The 22477-nt window shown below is 38.8% G+C and overlaps 1 protein-coding gene across 3 annotated transcripts in view; it reads right to left on the bottom strand.

The window, feature by feature from the left end:
* The window catches only part of CLIC5 (CLIC family member 5), an 80524-nt gene that overhangs the window by 21162 nt on the left and 36885 nt on the right, over window positions 1–22477 (bottom strand). For all 3 annotated transcript variants that reach the window (XM_088133685.1, XM_088133689.1, XM_088133692.1), the window contains exons 2-4: window positions 17955–18064; window positions 17550–17675; window positions 16226–16332 (exon numbers count right to left, since the gene is read on the bottom strand). In XM_088133685.1, coding sequence (XP_087989811.1) covers window positions 16226–16332; window positions 17550–17675; window positions 17955–18064 — 343 coding nt within the window. The remainder of the gene's footprint in view (window positions 1–16225; window positions 16333–17549; window positions 17676–17954; window positions 18065–22477) is intronic.

Here is a 22477-nt window from a genome sequence, read left to right as displayed (position 1 = left end):
GCCAAAAAATGCTTCCTTACAGCCTCTTCTGCAGGAAAGATAGGACTGTGCTTATGGTATGGAGGATAGACCAATTGCTTTAAAATGTTCTGGGGTTGCTAAATGGGGAAGGGAGGCTATTAAGATACCCAAACCTCCTGGAGTTATTGCTATTGAAAAAGTAGAAGTATGAAGGTGTTGGCTACCTTTCCCTCCTGTTAGCCATTCAGCTGGATACTGGGGGAGGTCGAAATCCAACAGCACTGACTCTGGCTGAAATGCATACGCATAAACCACAAGCTTCACCGGGTTGATAGATTTCAATTTTATGAAGAAACTTATGAGCAGGATCAATATGTTCTCACCATAAATGCAAGAAGAAAGGGAGGAAGGCAGGCAGATAATTTGGGGGAGTTAAAAAAAAAAGCAACAGCAACCCATTTTAAAGACTCAGAGTAACCAACTCCTTCCTCCATGCCCTTCCTCCTCTCAGTGTTCTTGGAAAACAAAACATGTTCAGGAGATAGTCTGGATGTCAATTAGAGGGGTAAGCAAAACAAAAATCCAAAAGATTTTTGTGGGGGGCATGTGCAGGGAATGCTCTGCTTGGAGCGCTGGGATTCACATTAGTCCCTCCACTGCTCTGGGAAGAAAGAAGATAATGGCCAATGTGCCTGCCCCCCAAGTGGGAGAGCCAATACATTTTACCGGTGGGGGGGCCTTTCTGCAGTCATGCCAGCCTCTCTGTCTCCCTGGCCTCCTTTCCCATATTTTGAGCAAAGACCAAGTCTGTATAAGAGAATAGGGTTGAAAGAGAGAGAAAAAAAGAAAAACAAAGAAAATGCTCTTTCTTCCTTTCTGTTCTTGAAACTCCTCCCCTTTCAGAGCCTGGTGACCTCACTAAGGCTTGGACCTTGGACCATATAACGCCACGGCCAGAAGTAAGTTATAGGAGGGCCCTGCACTCCACATGTTGTTGCTGGTCATACTTGTCACTTTGAAAGCAAGGCTGAAAAGGGACTGAAGTGTTGCCAGATTCTCAAACAAAAGTGTTACTATCTCTTTTTAGTCAGCTCATAAATTGAATTTTTACACTGACATTCTCCTGTCAGAATAATTTCATTCAGCTGCATTTTTCTTCATGAGCCACATATTAAATGGTCATGATGGCAATGAACCTAAAATGCTATTATGAGAGCAACCCTGGAAATCCTAAAAAATCAATTGGGTTTTAGAATAATAACACCTGAAGAATGAAAGATTTCTCTAACAGTCAGGAAGAAATCATATTATTTTGTTTTAACCTCCCTTCCAAAATCAACTTATTTATTTAACTTAATTTAACTCAATTTAATTTTTGAAATCCTGGCTCAACCATCAGTGGCCCTTCTCTGTTAAGATTTTTGTCTACTTTTGACCATCTGCTTCATATTTCCAGTTGGAGATTGCCAAATGGAAGTGGGATGGGAGCAGGAAATACAGAGCCATGCTTTATACTCCATGTCCTGAAGCAGTGATCAAGAGCGCCCATCTTCTCAGGAGACTTTTAATTTCTTGACAATACCTGGAGGAGTGCACTCTTTCATCTTTACCTGTGATCTGATTCCTTATTACAGTTCAGTTCTGAGGCACCCCTGTTTAACTATTACATACAAAATGAGAAACTTCACAGGTTGCCATCGTTTTTAACTATCTCAGCTCTCAGAAGCAGTTCGGAGACTAACCATGATCGTCTTCCCTTCTGTTAGCTTAAAATTCTATGGAGCACAGAAGCAATGCTTTGCCCCAAGATGCCTTAGATCTGGCAGCAACAAAATTCGTTTCCTCTTTTCTCCCACTCCCTCTGCACAAGAGAAAGAAAAAAACTTTTTTTCCCCTTTATTCTATTTTATTAAATGAAAGCAAAAATAAAAATAAAAGGGAGGGAGGGAGCAAGGAAGGAAGGGAGGGAGGGAGATGGATGGCCCACTAGCATGGGCATTGCATCCCTGCTCATCCCCTGCTAAAAATACAGGAGGGAACTGACTCTGCCCCTTTGTTCAGGATATTGAAGGGGAGCTGCAAATCCATCAAACTACCATTTCCCTTTCAAGACCTGAAATTCACAGCTAGGAGGGAGTGTGAGGCAACAGTTCCATTTGATGGGAAAATTAAGCAATAGCATATCAAAACAATCAGCGAAAGGTCGTTTTGCAGAAGTTTTAGCTACATTGCAGGCGAGCCAGAAATAAATCAGCTCAGTTCTCCAAGAGTGCTGATATTGTGGGAACACCAAGATCTGGAACTGCCTTAGATTGCTGCAGAATCCTAAGGTGGAAGTTGGTTACTTGTGAAAGGCTGAGCAAGCTTTGCAGTACACCTTCTTTACCATTTGGTAGGCCACCACAAAGCAGATAACATTGGCCTTCAGAGATACCTTTGTCCCTAGGTCACCAGTTTACCAGTGAACCTTATTTTTTAGTATAGAGCTAGAAATATTTCTCATGAGGGCAATCCAATGAGCTATTTAGTGAGCCAAAAATAACACATTTCTATTCTCTGGGTGTAGAAGGAGGTTTTGCTACAGTACAAGTGAATTATCCCCAAATCACCAATCTCTATGATGATAGAGGAGAAGGTATTACATTAAAAAGATATAAAGTTAAAATGTAAAATAGCCCCTTTTTTGGAAAGAACAAAGACCCCAAACCTACCAGATAGTTTTCTTTGACTAGATTTAATGGCCCTTCAGTAGAACTAAGGAGGCTTCTTCTAAAAAATGTAAACACTCCCTCAAATGGAGCTCAACATCTACACTTTCCTGGAGGATTATCTGCAGTGATGGTTACTGGCTTCAAAATGGGGGGCACAGCCAGGCAATCAGAGTCCCACACCCTTTTACATGTGTGCAATGTATACAATCCAGTTTCTAGTTTCTCTAGGTTACCTATTTATTTATTGGTTTTATATATACTACCAATTACAGAAAGACTTGTGGCAATTTACAAAATAAAATACCATACAGTAAAAAGTAGAATGGCAATAAGTAATGAAGTATCTAAAAGGCAGCTTACATGATCCAGCCTATGTGCCTCAAACAATTGGCACAACAGCCAGGTTTGGGAGCATTTACAAAATGCAAGGAGGTTCATGTATGGGGCAGTGTGGTCGCCCACAGCACGGAGACATCTTCTCCCTTGACTTCACATGGGGTGGAAATCCTCAGTAGTCCCTCCCTCCAGCCATCTACCAGACAAATCAGATCTTGATGGTAGAGGCCATAAATTACTGTAGTCAGGGCATCCTGAACCAGGGAATTAAAATGTTCTGAGGAACAATGCAATAGAACAAAACCTTACAAGGGTTAGAAACTCAAGGGAGCCTTGACAATGCTTGGAATGAAAAAGTGAACAAAAGTAATAGTGGATTAAACTGTCATTAGAATTCATTTTTAGACATTTGTCTGTGTATTCATGAGCATGAAACTGAGCAAACTCAGGGAGGCAGTGAAGGACAGGAAGGCCTGGCGCAATATGGTTCATGGGGTCACGAAGAGTCGGACACGACTTAACAACTAAACAACAACAACAACTGTGTATTCAGGGACACCTAAGCATTAATTACTTCTCATTATATTCCTAACCCATTCTCCCCCTGATAGAAAAAGTTAGGAAAGGGTTGTTACAGTAGGATGTTGTTTAGTGTTTTTGAGAGAGAGAGAGAGAGAGAGATGCAGGAAATGTGGTAACATAGCATTTTATATAGAAATCATTGCATATTGAAAAGGTAGACCCATCTTTTCCTTTTGTCCCCTAACAACTGGATTAATGGAACAGAAGAAGAATGAAACATTTCTGTTCTTGTTGAAATTGACCAGAGAAAATGGTAAAACTGTGATTCTTTCCTTCCTTTTTTTTTGAAATGGGCCAGAAGGAGCAAAGAAGAAAGGGAATCTACTAATCAGGGGCTATGGTAAATGTGGTCTGGACAGAATATCAGGCCATTGCTATGGCCAAAATAGAAGAATGGGTTATAATAATGGGTTAAGAAAGAGATTTCTTAAACCAGCTTCATTTCTCTCCTGTTTATGTGCAGGAATCCAGCAGTTTAACGCTGCAATGTGGAAAACGCCTCATAATATGCAGATGATATCCAATCTTGCTTCCCCTGGCCATCTCAGCACCAAGAAGATAAAATCAGTTAGTAACAGATTGCCTAAATATGAAAAATTGAATAGACTGACAGCTACAATTTAATTTATCTTGGATGAAGCTGGATAGTCAGTGAAGACTCAGGTTCACAATTTGGATGCATTCTTGGATTTAATGAAGATGCTCAGTATTTTTCTGGTGATCTGAAAGACTTTTAGAAGTTGAAGACATGCTAAGTGTGATCTGGTTATGGTAACAATTATCTTGGCTAAATTTCACTTGGACAACCATAGCACACTCTGTGTGTGATTGTCTTTGAAGTGTGTTCAGAAATGTCAGGGGATCAGTGTGCTGCAAATGGCCAACTAACCTATTACAGGGGAAGTATATAATGCCAATGATCCACCTGCATCAGGGGCTACCCATTTCTTTCTGACCACAGCTCCAGTAGATGGATATGCTCTACAAAACCATTAGGTTGAGAAAAGTGACATTCTTGAAATTTATCCAAGATAAATAAAGGACATACTATATAAAGGACAAGCCACTTTAGGTAGGTTGATGATAAAAAAAAAAAATCATGAGTCAATTTTACAACAAAGTCTAACAAAGGTGAGTACTCTGAATTCAGTGCAGGAATTGCTCCTTATTACAGCTAAGTGTCACGAGAGTTTGTCACGATGGAGACAATAAAGTCTGTCATAAGAGAACATTATTTTTTAGTGACGTCAATACTCCAGAACCATTTTTAAAGAAAGGCAACTAGTCTTCCTTTCAATCTGTAATGATCTCTGTAAATCTATAGGCTGCTTAATTGTCACGCAGAGCCATGTTCAACAAATTATGACCTGTGTACAAAATGAATCATGAATGCTACTACCTTAGCCCACTGATTGATGCTTTTTCTTTTTATTGCTCTTTTCAGCCACACAAAATTTATCCCATAACACATACAAATGAACTGGATGCAATATACAATGAGAGAAAGAGGGAAACTGTTCATAAATATTCAGTCTCACACAAATAACCTGAGATTTCTTCTTCTTTTTTTAAAAAACAAAAAAGTTTAAAAACCAAAACCACCTCTCTTGATCACTTCCAGATTCATTGCATTTGATATTGCATGAGGCCTATTAGAATTTTCTGATATGCATGGAATAACAAGTTGGAAAAGAAACGCAAGGTTCAAAAATAGAACAATTCCATTTGATCAGTTAACCAGATTTCAAAACCACATCTTTGTTAAAGCTGAAACTAACCAACTAATATTCAGATTTAAATTTGCCCCATTCTGGCAAAAATCACTGGTCAAAGCTGACATTTATCCCCAACTCAGCATCTTAAGGTTCCAGTTAGGTTCAGGATGGCCAACTTCGTAGTTTCAGAAGCAGCCAGTTCTCCTGATGTTGGTTGGGAAACAACATGTAGCAGAAAGGACTTTAATCATGGAGTACATGTGCAAAGGCAGGGAAATGTTTTATTTTATTTTGAGACTTCTTCTCAATCTCCCTCCCCTAAATGGAGCAGTTAGTACATATTATAATAGCTTTCTGAGTTATTTTGTATTTTAAGAATTTTTGTTAGAAATATCTTATATTCTATTGCATTGAGCTCTGTTTTGTGAAACACCTAGAATAGTATAGCTGGTATAGAAATATAATAACTAAAGAAAGTGCATATATACATTAATGTATTAAATACAAAATGCAAAAGTTGGGCTATTCTTATCCTAGAACAACTCCCCTTGTAGAGTCAGGGCTACCCAGATTTCTTTGCAGGTCAAACCAATTGTGGACAAGGCTCTGATTCTGCAGCAATGATTATGAAATGTAGGGCTGGTTTCTCCTTTTATAGTCAAGTATAAAAATAAAGCAATATAAAAGTTACGTGTGAACCAGCCTTTAGAAGCTTTTTTACATGCCTTCTACAATGTTAATTAATAAATTAGAAGTTGGAAAAACTGGATAATATTATAATAAGGGAAACTTCACATGTGATGTTGAACACAGATTGTTTTCAAAAGGAAAATAAAAATAATTTTAAACCAAAGATTTCCAGTTCTATTAACTAAAATGGAAAAGCAGGGTGTATTTTTAAGAAAGTGTTTTAATAAGATTGGAAATTTACAATAATTGCAATTATTATGCTCACACACCAGCATATCCACATCAAAACAGCTTAACTTTTTATACCATTTTCTTACATAGGCAAAGAAAATGTGTTTATATGACTGACTGTTACTGGGCATGTTGTAATCCATGGAATACAATGGAGTTTACTTCTAAGTATACAGATTAGAATTGAATGCTACAGCTACTTTTTCCTCCTCCTCCTCCTCCATTTTTATTTCAGATATTTCAAAGATAAAGATTTTATTTTCTAAATTTTAAGTAACCAGATAGCCACTCTGCATAATTGGTTATACGTTTATTTTTAAAAGAAAAGTGTCATTTTAACTTAAGTATAAGGTAAAACTAGTTTTGTGGGGTTCAGGCCAAGATGTGTCTAGCCCAGTTCACTGATATCATATTTTCATAATATGCATATATCCTGGCTCTCTCCATTTAGCACTACAGTCTTTGAGCCTTCCAAAAATATGATGTGCAGCCCCTGGGGATAAAAAGTTGCCCATCCTTTATATAAGGCATTGCCTTAGAAGGAATGATTGACAAGGTCAGCTTTTCAGAGGAAGTGATTACATACTGTATATACCATCTGAGAGAGAATTCAAAAACAAAGGGCTAAATAGATATAATATCAGCAGAGTTCTAATTCATGCATAAAGCAGAGAGGGTAAATTTTTAATAGAAAAAGCATATATGGTGAAGGAAATTGCACTCCCTTTCTCACCCCTCTACCCCCAATCATAGGATTTGCAGAGTTTTTAATAAGTGCAAGGAGGGTTTTCCCATTGGGGCATTACTCAGCAACTGAACAACTTCATGTGATCCCCGTCCAAAAAACAACTTGTCTGGGCTTCCAAAAGCTAGGTTTGCCCCAAGGGATTCCTGTGGAACTATCACTAAGCACAAATTAGGCTTGAAATGGAGAACTATCTGGAGGCTAAAGCATCTTGAGGCAAACCTTGAATTTATTCTAGCCCACACTCGGCCTTCTAAAGAAACTGTCACTAGCAATCTTGGTTTGTTGGTCTGTTTCTTTAAAGAAACCGTGTTTGATAGTTTGTGCCTTTATCTGCTTCCTTTCTTTACACCACATACCAAGTACTAATGCAATAAAGGAAAATCAAGCCCTAAATATAAAGCCGCTGCAATTTATAAATGAAAGATGATCATTACAGCATTCCAAATTAAGCTGCTGTGTGTTTACACAGTGTGCAGTGTAATTTAAATGATCAAAGAACAACAGGGGATACCTTGAAAATCAGGCATCCAAAGAAACTAGAATTTTTCTAAACATGCTAGAGAGAATGGAATCACTGCTAAGGTGTTTGGCCTAGACTATGCTGCCCCCTTGAGTTCTAGCAGCAGGCAGAATTGCTTTTAAATCATTCTGGCAGGGTTTGAAGGGCTCCTGTATTTCACAGGTTTATATTATTTTTAATGTACAAAGAATAAGGCTATATAAGATGATACGGAACCATTAAAAGACATTTTAGGGGATGTTATGCTTCTACATCTTCCCTGCTGGAAACCCAGAATATTTGGCATATAGAGTGGCTCATGCCACTTATTGCAAGCTATGCTCTAACGTACCATTGAAAGGGTTTTTTTATGACTCCATAGCAGATCATACTTCATACTTTTACACATGCAAGAAAGTCACAGGTATATACCAAACTACCTGACAGAGACCAGCAATTACAGTTTTTAAAAAAGCATTTCTCAGTATTGTATCATTAATATTATATCCCCTGTAGTCCAGTTACGCTTCCCCACAGTGTCTTGTATGTGTGTGTGCACGCATGTGTGCACACATGCACATATGTGTGTGTGTTCCTGGGAGAAAGGAAGGAATGGAAGAATACCTGGAATGTATACCAAAAGTATATACTCCTAGCAGTGTCACCCAAAGCATGAAGGTCATCTCAGCTGCCCAGCTAAAGCAAGCAGGCACCTACTAGATATCACACCACATGATTTAAGAAACTGGAGGTAAATGATCACTTTAGTGACAATAGCAAAGGCATCATTTCATACTGCACAGCAGAAGACAATTATAAACCATTCCTGTATTTTACCCAGAAAACCACATGGATAGACAGTATAAAGTGATTGACAATGTAGTGCAGGATGATGGGCCCCTCAGGTCAGAAGGCACTTAACATGCTACTAAGGAAGACCAGAGGCAGATCACAAACTGCTCATGTGCAAGTTCCAAGACAAGTAAAGTGGAAGAACAAAGCCAACCCGTTTCCACAATATGGTCTTCAGCATATACCCATCATTTTCAAGGAGAACATCAGGAATCACTTTGAAGTCCTGAACTTCATAGATAGGGAATTAGAGGAACTGTGAAATGAAATCAAAGAAGTTGTTAAGGATAAGTGTGGAAAGGAACTGCTAAAGACCAAAGTCATGTAGTGTCTGCCTCCTGGTGGTCAATGTAACTGCCAAAGACCATGGAACAGAAGAAAGCAAAGAGGGTATCAGAACAAATGGCATAAACTGAGGCCAGCCATGAAAGCCTACACCAGTATAATGGCATAAATTGTCAAGAAAGAAGAGAAGCTGAAACAAAGAAGGACAAAATCTCAGGAAGGAACCTAACAAAGCATTTCAGAGAACTCTTAGAAATGACAAGAAGCAGTATTACAATGATAGTAACTGATTCAAAGAAGATCAAAGATGGAAGGAATATATTGAAATTCTGTTCAATAGAGATGTCAACATCCAAGATACCTATTTACAAGAACTTTAGTACAGGAAGATGAAATTAGGTCAGCACTCTGGTGACTACCACGTCAGAGAGTTACAGCAAGTGATGGAATATCTACAGAAATATGGCAAGCAGCAGAAGAAGAATCAGTAAAGGTTCTAATCAAAATATGCCAGCAAATCTGGAGAACAACATAGTAGCAAACAGATTAAGAGGTCAGTCTACATACCTATGCCAAAGGAAGAAGACTTAACAGAGTATGTAAACTATCACACAATATCCTTCTTTTCACATGCTAGTAAAATAACCTTAGGACCATTCAAAACAGATAACAGCCTTACATGGAAAGGAGATGCCAGATGTTCAAACTGGCTCTAGAAAAGGCCAAGGAAAAGAGACTTTATTGCTGATGCATGCTGGATAATTGAGAAAGCCAAAGAATAACAAAGAGATGTCAATATGTGCTTCATTGACTGTAGAAAAGTCTTTGATTGTGTCAGCCATGTCAATCTGTGGAATGTCCTTTGGAAAGTAGGAATCCCAGGACATTTCATGTCATCATGAGAAACCTATACACAGGAGAAGAAGCCACAGTCTGGACAGATCATAGTTATACAGACTGGCTCCAGGTCAGCAAAGGAGTGGAACAAGGCTGTATACTCCTTCCTTATTTATACAACCTGTATGCCGAATATATATTGAGGGAGGTTGGATTGCAAAATAATGAGTGTTATTTAAAATAAGAGGAGGAAATATCAATAACCTGTGCTACGTTGGTGACACTACTCTGATAGCTGAAAATGCAAACAATCTGCAAGTTCTAATAATAAAAGACAAGGAGCACAGTGAAAAAAAGGGGACTATGATTAAATAGAAAGACCAAACTAATGACAACAAGTACAGGAACCAGCCTTAGAATCAACAGCGAAGATACTGAAGCAGTGGATAGCTTCTGCCATTTAGGATCAACTATCTACAGCAGATTTCTCTACTATTTCTCAAAGTGTGGTCCAAGGACCCCTCAGGGTCCCCCAAGACCCTCTCAGGGGTCCACAGAATTAAAATTATTTGCCAGCCTATGTTGAAAAATAATACAATATTAAAATCTCATCAAACAATCATGAGAAGTAGTGGTGGCAGTGAATGCATCAATTTTAATTTTTAATACAGTAAATACTGATAAATATAACCCATACAAACAAAAGCTCTTTTGGGACCCTCCGTAATTTTTTAAAAGTGGGAAAGGGTCCTGAGAGAAAAAGTTTAAGAAACACTGATCTACAGTAAAGGAAACAGCAGTCAAGAAATATGCCACAGACCAACACTTGGTAATGAGCAATGAAGTTCTAAGAAAAGACATTCAGATGTTGTGATGTCTCTTCCAGAAAGATCAGAGTCATGCATGCAATGGTTTTCCTGTGATATTCTACGGAAGTGAAAGTTGGTTTTTCAAAAAGCAGGATAGAAAGAGTATTGATGTTTTTGAATGTTTGTGTTGGAGAAGACTCCTAAGAATACCGTGAGAAGAAAATAAACAAAAAGATCATAGAGCAAATTGATCTGGGTTGGGAAAGATCACCCTGGAGAAGGTCTATCTATGTGGTCCTCAGGAGTTGACACTGACTTGATGGCACATCAATCAATCGATAACCATGAGCTCCTGCAGGCAATTTTCTTGTTTGGTTTTATTTTTTTATTGTAAACACCACTAACACCTCATTTGGACTGATGTTAATTTCCATTCGAAGGCAGAAATTAAAAGCATGCACAGAAAACTCAAGACAGGAACGCACTAAAATCCTCCTCCTGTCCCCTTGGGCAGACAAATGCAGGGAATCATGGAAGTACTACAGCAGCTCAGGGGCAGGTTTTTTAACATAGGTCCCAAATTCAACCTCCAACATCTCTGGATTGGGCAGAAATGACTCCCCTCTGAAACCTTTGAGAGCCAGTTAGTGCAAATGGGACTGAGCTGGTGGAACAGCTCCCGATGTTGCTATTACAGCAGCTTAGCTATCCTATTTCCTGGTGGGAAGGGAGGGGTAATGGCTGGAGACAGAGCTGCTGAAAAGCATGTACGCCTTCAGAGGGACACCTTGCCAAATGGATGTTAATCCTTTTGTGAGCACCTCAGTAGGGCTCCTCTCTCTTATCTTTGCTGTCCTGCCCCGTTACCTCTTTCCCTTGCCTCATTTCCATCCCCTTTTTCTTCCCTCACCTTCTCACTGCAGATGCAACAGCCACCTCCATTTCCCCAACCTCTGTTCTGTTCAGTTTTGCATCTTTCTTTCTTGCTGGATGAGGTCTGTGTGTGCACTTGTGTGTGTGTGAGAGAAGGGTTGGTTATGCACTTGTGGATCAGTTAATTTATAAACAGGATATCTCCTTCTGCAGATAATTAAACAGGACTATGTAATTGGAATTAAAAAATATTTATTTGTCCTGGCCTTGCTTTTTTGTGTGTGCAGCCTCTTGTGGTTGTATATAACACATACATACATTCATACAGGTTGTTTTCTGCATACTCTTCCTTGGGGCAATGAGGAACAGTGATAAATTCAGAGTCATTTTCCTTTTGGTTAAATGCAATACGGGCAACATAAGTGCTATAACTTAGGTTCATATTAAATACAGAATACATCACAGGTAAAAATATAAAAATATTTTCAAAGGCACCAAAGAAACTGAAAACTGGCAGCTGAGATTTAAACATATTTATGATTAATGGCTCAAGATTTAGCCAAGGCTCTTATTTATTTATAATTTATGATGCTATGTATTAATTTACCGGAACAGAGGCTATTTTATATATTTAATTTATAATTTACCATTCTGGCTCATGGAAGCTTACATCAATTATCAATTTCATCAATGTTCTCATTCTCTCCCCAGAGGGCCTCATAATTTTTTCCATGTAAGAGCTAAAGAATAACCATAAACCAAAGAAAAGGAATTAAAAATGAAAAACAATTCCTTTCTACACATGAGCAGTTTATTATTAGTTGCTTTCTCCAGCCAAAGCTTTCTGAGAGATTCCATTCATTTTCCCATGCCTACCTATAAGTTTGGACATTCTCAAGTCATGAGCAGGCCAAAAGGGAAATGGATGATCCCCCGAAACCCTCATCTCTTTAACATTGTGTATATGTACTTGCTAGAAAAAGCTTCAGTCTGCCATGTTGTTGTTGCCGTTGGTGTTGTTGTTACCTTCTTAAATCTCAAAGCCGTTCCAAATGCCTTGTGGCAGTCTACTGCTTACCACAAGGATGCCAAGGCAAAGTTCGTTATGGTACTCTGTGAGACTGACCCCGGAAATAGAACCCCAACCCCCAGTAGTGCTCCAGGAGGATCCCACACTATCAAAAATTGCTGAGAGATCAAACAGAGGCTTGATCTGTTTCTTTCCCATAGGAGGCCCTCCATCTGTGCATATGTATATGTGCATATGTGTATGTGTGTGTGTGTGTGTGTGTGTGTGTGTGAGAGAGAGAGAGAGAGAGAGAGAGAGAGAGAGCGAGAGAGAGAGAGTGAGCGAGCGAGCGAGCGAGAGAGAGCGCTATAGGCCTTGACCACCAAGGTGAAAAATGTGGCCAAAAAAAGACCGTCAACCAATATGTAATTTTTGAATTGTCCTCCTTGTTTTGACCCTCTGGCTCTCTCTGTTGCTTGCTGAATAGGATCAATGGGGAGAAGGCTGCCATTTTCGTGTGTCTTGTCCCTCTGGCCTGGCACCGGACATGCACATGTGACCCTGAACACTTCACCTTCATAAGTCTTTCGTTGCTGTGTTCTGCTGTGCTCAGACACTCAACAGAGAATAAAACACAAAAGTCCTGAAAAATATTTGGGTGGGAAGAGGGAGAAGAGACATCCATGTTTGTGCTTCAGTGATTCAATTTGGAAAAATGAATGTTTTGCAAGGTCCGAAAATCAAATCCGTACACTGAAACCTCAAACTCTTTTCCTGAAAATAAAAATGCTTAGGTTCTGACCACCTTAATTCATTATGCACACACTCCTCCTCAAGGTTGCCAAATCTAAACCCTGGCAAGGATCCAGTAGTGAATTTCTCCAGGCCCAGCTCTTTTCATCTCAGGCTGTGGTGACAGGAGAAATTGTACTTGGTAGAATTCCCCATTCCATGAAACTCCGAAGAGTACAGCCCTAATTAGACCTACTAACCCAACTTCTAGTTATCATAAATGGTTTAGGAAGCTGATAACTGTGATATACACTGTGGCTCAAGCACTGCACTAAGCCAGAACGAAATTGGTTGCCTTTAGCTTAACACGTTGTGTGAATCTGGATCTTGTGGCTAACTGAACAAGCCATAGTTCAAACTAATCACGGCATAGTCCCATGCGTGATCCCAGTAACTGCTTAATTAAGGAAGTAGCATAAGCAGAATCTAAATATTTGTAGAACAGTATCCTTTAAATGCATCCAAGTCAGCAGACCTAAACTGGAGTAAAGCTCACGCAAGTACATGGGGAATCGTGTCCCACACCCTTTGGCCAGCATCCACACTTTGCTCTATATAGCAGCAGACAATTCTTCCCTTTCTGACATGGCCACAAGATTTGTTAGAACAACATGAGGAGAGGGGAAAATTTTAATCCAATGTTAATTAATGATTTAATGTTCTTTTATTTTGAGGCCCTTGATTTGAATCCAGGCCAGACCTGAAGATTCCTCTGGTCAGACAGCTGGAAATTCCACTGAATGAAATCATGCAGGTGGTCTTCCAGTTCAGTTTGCAGTGAAAATAGCCCAGTGAAATACCTTAATGAATGCGGCCACCCACACTGGGCACCCTTTAAGGTAATTTCAGAAGCAAATTGAAAAACAGCCTCCAATGAAATCAAAGGGCTAGTTCTCCAAGCCAAGGTAAGTGCAGCATTAAGAAGAATAAGTCAACTGGAAACAACTTGTTACTATATACCTTCCTCCTTAGCAGCAAATAAACAGTATTTAAAATATGCCTGATAAATACAAATAAGTTGTAGCTGTTCAGTCTATTTAGTGCTGTTTTAAAAGGCTACATTTAGCTGCTACACCAAGATTACACACTTTGGTCTGCTAACTGTAGCAGCAGAATCAAATCAAGGATATGAAAGGGTGAATTTTATTGTGAAAACAGTAAAAGCTATGTGGGCCATGCAGCAAGATGGGTTTCAGCTGATTCTGTTAGTCCTACAGCCCCTCTCCTTCATTCTCATTTCTCACCGGACCTGCAAGTGGTATGCCAGGCCTTGCTCCTTCAAGGGGGCTGACTGAACCTGACCTTAATGTAGCTCAACATTCACAAAAAACTGACCTATTACTGAGAAGTGGAAGCATTTTCACTGCATGTGTGCATGGTGTTATGTTCTTCCCTTAACCATCTTGATATTTTTATTCCATTTTATTTTTTGGACTTTCTCAAAATTCTGCTACACATCCATTCTCCTCCTTATAAAACAATAATTATTTGGTTCCCAGCTGGATAGAAGGAAAATCATTTAACCACTGTTAGTCTGTAGTGTGGATAGTTCTTAGGTCTATCATACTGAGAGCCAGTTTGGTGTAGTGGTGAAGGTGCTGGCCTAGAAACCAAGAGACTGTGAGTTCTAGGCCTCCCTTAGCCACGAAAACTGGCTGGGTGACTTTGGGTCAGTCCCTCTCTCTCAGCCCAACCCACCTCACAGGGTTGTTGTTGTGGGGAAAATAGGAGGAGGAAGGAGTATTAGGTATGTTAACCATCTTGAGTTTTATATATAAAAAGGTGGGATAGGAGAAGGAGAAATCAGCTGACATTCTAAGAGAAGATTCTGAGAAACCGATTTCAAGTAGCCTCCTGTTTGTATCTTCTCAGAATTCTTTGTTCTTGGATCAGAAATGAAAAAAAAAAATTCTAGTTATGTCAACCACAGCACTAGGACTATATAGAGAATGTCAAAGCATAGTCTATGATGGTATGTGGTGAAGATCATGCCTTAGGAAAACCTGTTATTAAAATGATTTGGGTGATGTTGGGGGTAGACGGAATCAAGTTGGCTGTAATTGAACTGGCTTGAAATAATAAATATGCACACTTTCTTTAAACACAGCTTGCCACAACTTGAAAATCTGGAATCAATTCCTTCACTTTCAAGATGCTTAAAAGTTGTGGAACTTTGATATGTGTTTGCTTCTGGGTTTACAGTCCTAGCCAAGCTGCTCCAGACCTTTCAACTTGTATATTTCAAGGCAGAAAAGCTAATCAAACAAAAGGGAGAAAGGACTGAAAATCCAGGAAACTATTACATAAATTCCTGTAGACCTCAACTGAGCGAAAGGAATTTTATCATCAGCAGCTACTCCACACCCCCATTTCTCCTTCTGAATGTCTACCTTGGGATCTTGGTCTCTTAGTCCTCTATGCTCTATCAAACTGACTTCCAAAGCGAGTGTCTGTCTACAGCCAGTTTTCACCCCTTGCTATCAGAAATTCTAACATGGATTCACCACCACATTCATATTATTCCCATTTGAACAGAATTACGTTCCTTCTTCTACCATCTGAGGATAGGGGTGCTTAGAATGTGCTGAGAATTTGCCAACATTCACAATTTCTTCATGAAAGGGGGTAGACAAAAATTATAAATAAAACATCAAATAATGCAGAACATGAAACTGACAAAATCCTTCCTTCAACCCAGGCAAAAGAGGAAGCCATTGGCAAGGGAGTTGTGCATGACATCCTCCATTCTCAGCAGCATTCTGCCTCTATCAGGATAGTTTAAGAGCCCCCCACAACAGTTCATAATCTGTTTTAAGCAAGGTTCCCCCAAAGGTCTGGTTGGCTGAGCGGTCATTATTCTGTCACAACCCTACAGTTGGTACTAGGAAGAAAAGTAGCTTAGAAATCTAGCAATCAAAACCTACATCCAAATTACTGCAAGAAAGCAGCATGAGAAATGAACAAAACTAAAAAGATGATTTGCAAATGCCCACTACATTTTGACAAATAAAAATATTTTTTTTCTTTTATCTATAACATATACTATGGCTACGTGGGCCAACTAAAAATGTCCATTCAGTTGACCATTTTCACATACATAGTACACTGCCAAGAAGTGAGGGAGAACAAACAGGTGGTAGTGTCCACACTGAGAAGGCTGAGGATTGGGGAGCAGAATGCATACACTGGACATGAAGAAGCTAAGAGAACACCAACTGCTAATAATCAGAGAAAAACAGCATCCCCGAGAACGGCAGATGATGCAGTTGCAGCGGCTTCTCCTCTCACAACTTACTGTTATTGTCCTGCTGCTTTGTGTTTTTTATAAATGCAGAGAATTTGGAGAATATATCTATGCCTGCAGTATTAGATTCACGATGCTTGGCTGCAAGCTTAGGATATCTGCAAAAAGAGAAAGTTGGTTTTTAAAATAATGTTCCCGAGAAAGTAAAAACAAGACTTCACAAATACATGCACACTAAAAAGATACACTATTAAAAGACACGTTTTGTTCCTGGCAAGTGCTGTTTGAACATGAAGTGACATTTCTGCAGATCAATTATTGTTTTAAAACTGCTTCTTATCTCAGCATGTCAGCCTTACAGGACCCCGCTGAAAATGATTGGTGCCACAGGAAGCCAACCAGTTTTAAGTCACACCACCATGGTTTTATGACAAGGTTAATTGCACCAAGGCTTAAAGTCAAAGGAACCGAAGAACTGTAATTTTACATCAGAACAAGCCATATAACTTCAAGTGATATGGAGGAGTTTGGCAGTAAACAGCTTCATTTCATTGTAAATGTAGCCCGTTGCTTAATTCCCTCTGGAGAAAATCAGTCCAAGCTATAATAGTCCTTTTCAGAGTAACAATACAGAGAGCAAAGTGGGGCTTCCAGTATGTGTGCTCTTAAAGAGATGTGTGATTAAAGCTCTATATAGAAATAGCATGCTGAAAAGTGCATTGTAGTTCTTAAAAAGTTGCCTGTGGGCTGAGGATCAGAATCTTCAAAAGATTAATCACTTTTCAGCATCTGCCTTCAGCTACCACCAAAGACTATTGAATAAAACTTTGCAACTTGCAACCCTTGATATCAAATGCATCTACTCTACAGACCATACAATAAAGTGCTGGTGGGTGATGTCATGTTATATACTTGGGGAAGAAGTATCCCACAATGCAGCATTACATAAATACTCATATTTACATATGCTGGGTCTAATATGCTTGAATGATGACATTCAGCTACTGGAGAAGTGAACTAACTATGTAGTCTATTTAGATGATAGAATCTGAGTTTATATCTCAGTTGGAGGCCCAGTCACTATGGTTTAATTTGAAACAAGATACTGCAGATGAAGATTTTTGAAAATAGGAGACCTCATGGCTAGGGTTTCTGGCCATCAATACAAACTCAGATAAATATGAGTTCATAGGATGCAGAAAGGGGGAAAAGGAGATGGAGGCTTAGAATTGTAACCTGATTGACAAGCTATGAGAAAGGCAAACTAATTATTAACAAAGGTACTAGTACATTCATCATTTACTGCAATATGGCGCCTGGCAATCTTATCATAATTCTAATAAAATATTCTAAAAACAAAGTTAATGTATCTTACTTTGGAGGTGAAAGGGTTTCCTCCAAAAATTCCTCAATCTTGTTGACATCTGTCTTGACTTCTCCGTTAAAAGTCAGGAATGGTGGGTGGGTTCCAGGAGCTAAATTATGTAAATCAGCTGGCTTTCTGGGGAAACCAAGAAACATACATTAAGAAAACTTTAATCACGTATGCTGTTACTGGTCATATTATCCCCCTTTTGCAATAATTCACTTCTTTGTCTTTTTCTGGGTGGCATATCTTAATAAGCCCCATGTAATTAAAAAAAAGTAAGATTTTCTTATCATCATGAGAAAATCAAGATTCCTAATAAAAATGGGAATAAATTAATTTCAGGTCATTACACAAAGGTCCTTCCCAAGAAGGCCAAAAACGTATAAAATTACTTTAATTGATAACATTTACCTTTTCAGGTCAACTGTGGTTACATTGAATACAACTCCTTTGAGCCAAAGTATCATGAAAAGACGCTGTGAGAATGGACAGTTCCCAATGCTTTCTCCATCTATGCCAGCCTGGAGATAATAGGAAATCGAGATGAGATTTAAACAATCAATTGCTTTAATTAAGAGAAAAAAAAGGCTTGGCTTAAAAATAAAAGCAAGCACTGGATTCCTCTAAGATAACTAAATGGATTCCTTTGATTAATTCCATTCTGTGCATATAAATCCATTTTTTTCCAAACAAAACTCCCACTGGTACAGAGGTATAATTACACTTCATTTCCAGCCAATGTATTATAAACTGGTAGTGAGCATCCTCAAGACTTGGAGAGACTGGATAGGATTCTGTAAACAGCTATTAAGCATTAGGCTTGAAGTCAAGTTCAGGCAAAAGAAATAAAATGAAGGGAAATTAGGCTTTTTAGAAAAAGAGAGAAAGAGAGCATTTGTTTTAAAAAACCCTACACAAATGCCAAGACGTTAGATGTCTACATTGACCAGTAATTGTTGCTACTTCCAAGCTGACCAATCATTGCCATTGCTGTCTGTTCACAGGTCCCTTTCCCATTTCATTTGGCACACGGGGACCCCGGGAGTGGCAAATAAAAAACACTTTGTCCCCCCCCCCAGAAGACAGGAAAAGAACTTGTCATTTGTCACCCCCTCCCCTGTGTGATGAACAATTTATTGATTTGTCTAATGTCAACAGAATGACAATCCTTTGACAGCTGGTGTCTGAATGTTGCATGGATTGTAAACAGAAGCTCTTGGAAGCTGACCAAATAGGAGTGGCGAGGGAAAGAACTCTGATCAAAAGAGCAACTGAGCCCCTGGAAAGTAAACGGAAGGCTTGGGAACCCCGTCAGCGGTTCAAAAACGGTGTCAGAATGTGAGGTGGGGTGAGGAGAGAGAATACTTGAATGAGCGCTTGAGCTAAGTAAGCCTATTGAAGGCAAAAGCGATGTGGTAGAGATAGGCCAACATATGGATACATTCAGAAAGGTGGAGAAGAGTCCCTTGAAAGTTCACGCAAAGAACCCCTCTCCTCTAGGAAGAAGAAGCAGTGGGACATGTCTGGATGTTTGAATGATGGTACAAAGAAGAAGGTTCCTGAGGGGGAAAGCATCATGAAAAGACATAGGAGAAGCACACACAAATATTAGGGTGCATGCTAGATGATTCACCGGCACAAATAAATTGTTGTATATGGGGCATTGTTGTGGTGTGGTAAAACTGTTGTTAGGAAGACCTCCCTGTTTGTACTTACACTTCTGCATCCTTACTCCTGCCTGATCCAAGCTCTCTCATGACCTGAGATCATGCCTCTCTTCCTGCCCTTTGGATTTGCGATGCTGTTAGGAACCTGCTCCACCGTTTTGCTAATTCACTCTTTTGCTAGTGCTTTCGGCTCCCAGCCCTTTCCCCACATGCTGCATTCTCTCTCCTTTCTCCGGGTATCATCAGTCTGCTTTTGGTTCACTGCTCTTCTCCCTCTCTGTCTAATCTGGCACACCCTCTGACTTGTAAATTTTCGCTATCACACTCTATGGAAGTTTGCTAGCTGAACATGCACTGCCTTTGTCTGAAACATTCTTCTGGTTCTCATGAACACGCTAGCCCTGTCTTGTTTACTAATACAATTTTGTACTGATAAATTGGAGGTAGAATTGGATGCTCAAAGCAAAATTATTAGAAGGATCTCTCTTTTATGTATCTTTTTCTCCTTTCAAAGAAAACATGTGGTTTTATTATTAAATATTAAAGGCAAGAAAATTAGACAGAGGTCAGTTTGGTCCATGAAAGCAGCAGATCACGGGCTCAAGAACAGTAAAACAACAACAGTAAAATAAGACAAGGAACATTTGTATTTTTCATTCAGTTGGACCAAGCTGTATTTGAAATATTTGATCCTAGGTTTTCCAAGTTATATTTTTTCTTTTCTTTAATTATATTATTGTAAAACATACCGTATATAATACATTATATTATTTTGATATAGTGGTATTTGTACAGTATTGTCTAAAGATTATTAACACTCTAATGTTTAGATAACTTAGGCCACTGAAGATAAAGAAGAAATATTAAATCAGTATTAATTATTATTTAAAATGACAGTGTTAATGAGCATAAGATTATTTAGCTCTTTCATTTGGAACGGAATATAACATTTTAAATAATGTTGCAGATTGCATCAAAATATAATAAAAACTTCTCTCTTAAGCTGATTACTTAGTATTAAGGTCTTCATTGTATTGTTACTTAATATTACTTGAAAGTTATATTCTAATTAGATATAGCACTGTTGAAATCCTAGCAAATAATAAAAAAGTGTGATTTCTAATACGGAGGAAAAAGCTTAATCTTGCTGCAGGAGCAAAATCATGCAAGCAGATTGTCATACTGTATGGATTGGCCAAAGACTGTTTAGGAATAAAGAAGAGAAAGGTTGGAAAAGTATGGCTTGAACTTCTTTATATATATCCTGCATTTTCTATGTTTGGTTCCTCGCCCCCCACCCCCAACTTTAGAATTTATAACAGTCAGAGACCAGCATACAAGTAAAGCGCATAACATATTCTAAGTCAAACTCAAGTTAGTTAACTTCTAAAATACTGTAAACTATTGACATCTCAAGATAGCAAAAGGACATTTGGTAACATTTTCTGTATCCTCAGAAAACAAACAAATCAACCCAGAGTTCTCACTTGAGAAGACCCAAACAACCAGGCTCAGATTATCCTACTCTGGACACATTATGTGAAGACCTAACTCCCTGGAGAAGACTTTAATGCTGGGAAAGGTGGCAGGAAAGAGAAGAGGACAAACAGCAGCAGTGTGGATGAACTTGGTTACAGTGGCAATGGATGCACCACTGGAAGACCTGAAGGACCAAGTTAGGGACAGGTTGTCATGGACCATCTATGTGGTCAGTAAAAGTTGACACTGACTTGATGGCACGTAATCAATCGATCAATCAACCTACATACTTATCTGGTGATATGCACTGAATTTTAACCAAAAAAAAAAACACCCTGAATTTTAACAAAAAAGAAAAACGTATCATATGTAGATCTCAAAAATCCATATAGAATGGGCATGAGCGATAGCATAACTCCTGCAGACAATTTCTTCAGCTTTAGGTGGGCAAACGTGTTTGGAATTAGAGATGTTACTGTATTTTTCTTCCAAGATCACTGAGGGTAAAACATTGGAGTGGGCCAAAGAGAAATCTTATTCATGGTTTGTATGGAACATATTAAACAAAGAGTTGGCCAGAATACAGTATCTCCAGATTACCCTCTACCAGGGACAAGTGAGAGCCTGACTTTGATTTTTTTGGAAATCCAGTATCAAATACCCATTGTTTTATAACAGCCCATGCCTCTTGAACCCCAATTAAGGATTAAAGCCATATTAATGTGGATTGTCCTTTTTTGCTTTCTTTCATAATGACTTAGAGCTACCCTGCAGAGTCATTTATGCAAAGGATCATACACAGGCTTGTTATTTAAAAATGAAGGTTATCTTGTTGGCTTCTCTTTGGTTGTTTTGTCAGACATCTCAAGTTCAAAACTAATGAGGAATTTTTAACTTGCTGAAGATAACTTTATATAAGACCAGAAATCAAAGAACATCAGGGTTGGGGGGGGCACTTATGCTGATCTTTGATCAATTAATAAAATTTGATTTGATTTGATTTGAACTTCTCCAGATTTGGATAAAATTTACTTTCCTGTATGCCTTTTCTTGGAGAATGAAATCTGAACGTTTCAAAAAGGGGTAGGCTTTTTTTCTATAAACATCCATTTGTTTATTTCTTTCCACAGTAATGCTATGCATCTCTGTGCATTCAACATACACAAAAAGTACTCAGCCACCGGCAGGCAAAAACTGCATTAGTACACTATTATCATCTGAAGCACTGCTCTAGACAAATTTAACCCCAAATTTAAATCAAATGCAACTAGGGTCAGAAGGATGAAGGAAAATGATTTATCTAATTTTTATACAAGACAATTAGAAACAACAGCAAGTATAAATATTAGAATACAAGGTCTTGGGAAGGATTGAAGAAGATTACACAAAGCTACTTAACTGCTATCACTGCCACAACTCTTTCAAAGTTTCTGCTCCTAGAAGAGTCAACTCAGCTAGGAACAATTCCTTCAGACATATTATTTTATTGACCTTCTCAAAAGGACATTGCAGAGTCTTAGTAAAGTTATGTTCTGAAATAGTGGCTAAAATTTGTGGGGAGTGGGAAGACACTGTGGAGTCCTTGGTGCTCTCTGGGCTTGGTTGTTTGCTTGCAGACATTTCATTACACAACTAGGTAACATCAGGCACTATGATCTTGCCTAGTCAGGTAATAAGACATCTGCAACCAAACAACCAAGCTCAGAGAGCACCAAGGACTCCATAGTTCAACCTTGGGCTACAGATATTCTCTTCTGGTGGGGAGAGATTCTTAAACCAGGTAGTCCT

The sequence above is a fragment of the Python bivittatus genome, unplaced genomic scaffold (assembly GCF_059951505.1).
Source record: "Python bivittatus isolate LINGU-HERP-01145 unplaced genomic scaffold, Pbiv_v1 ctg000020_np1212, whole genome shotgun sequence".
NCBI lineage: Eukaryota > Metazoa > Chordata > Lepidosauria > Squamata > Pythonidae > Python > Python bivittatus.
This window is presented reverse-complemented; position numbering and strand designations above follow the sequence as displayed.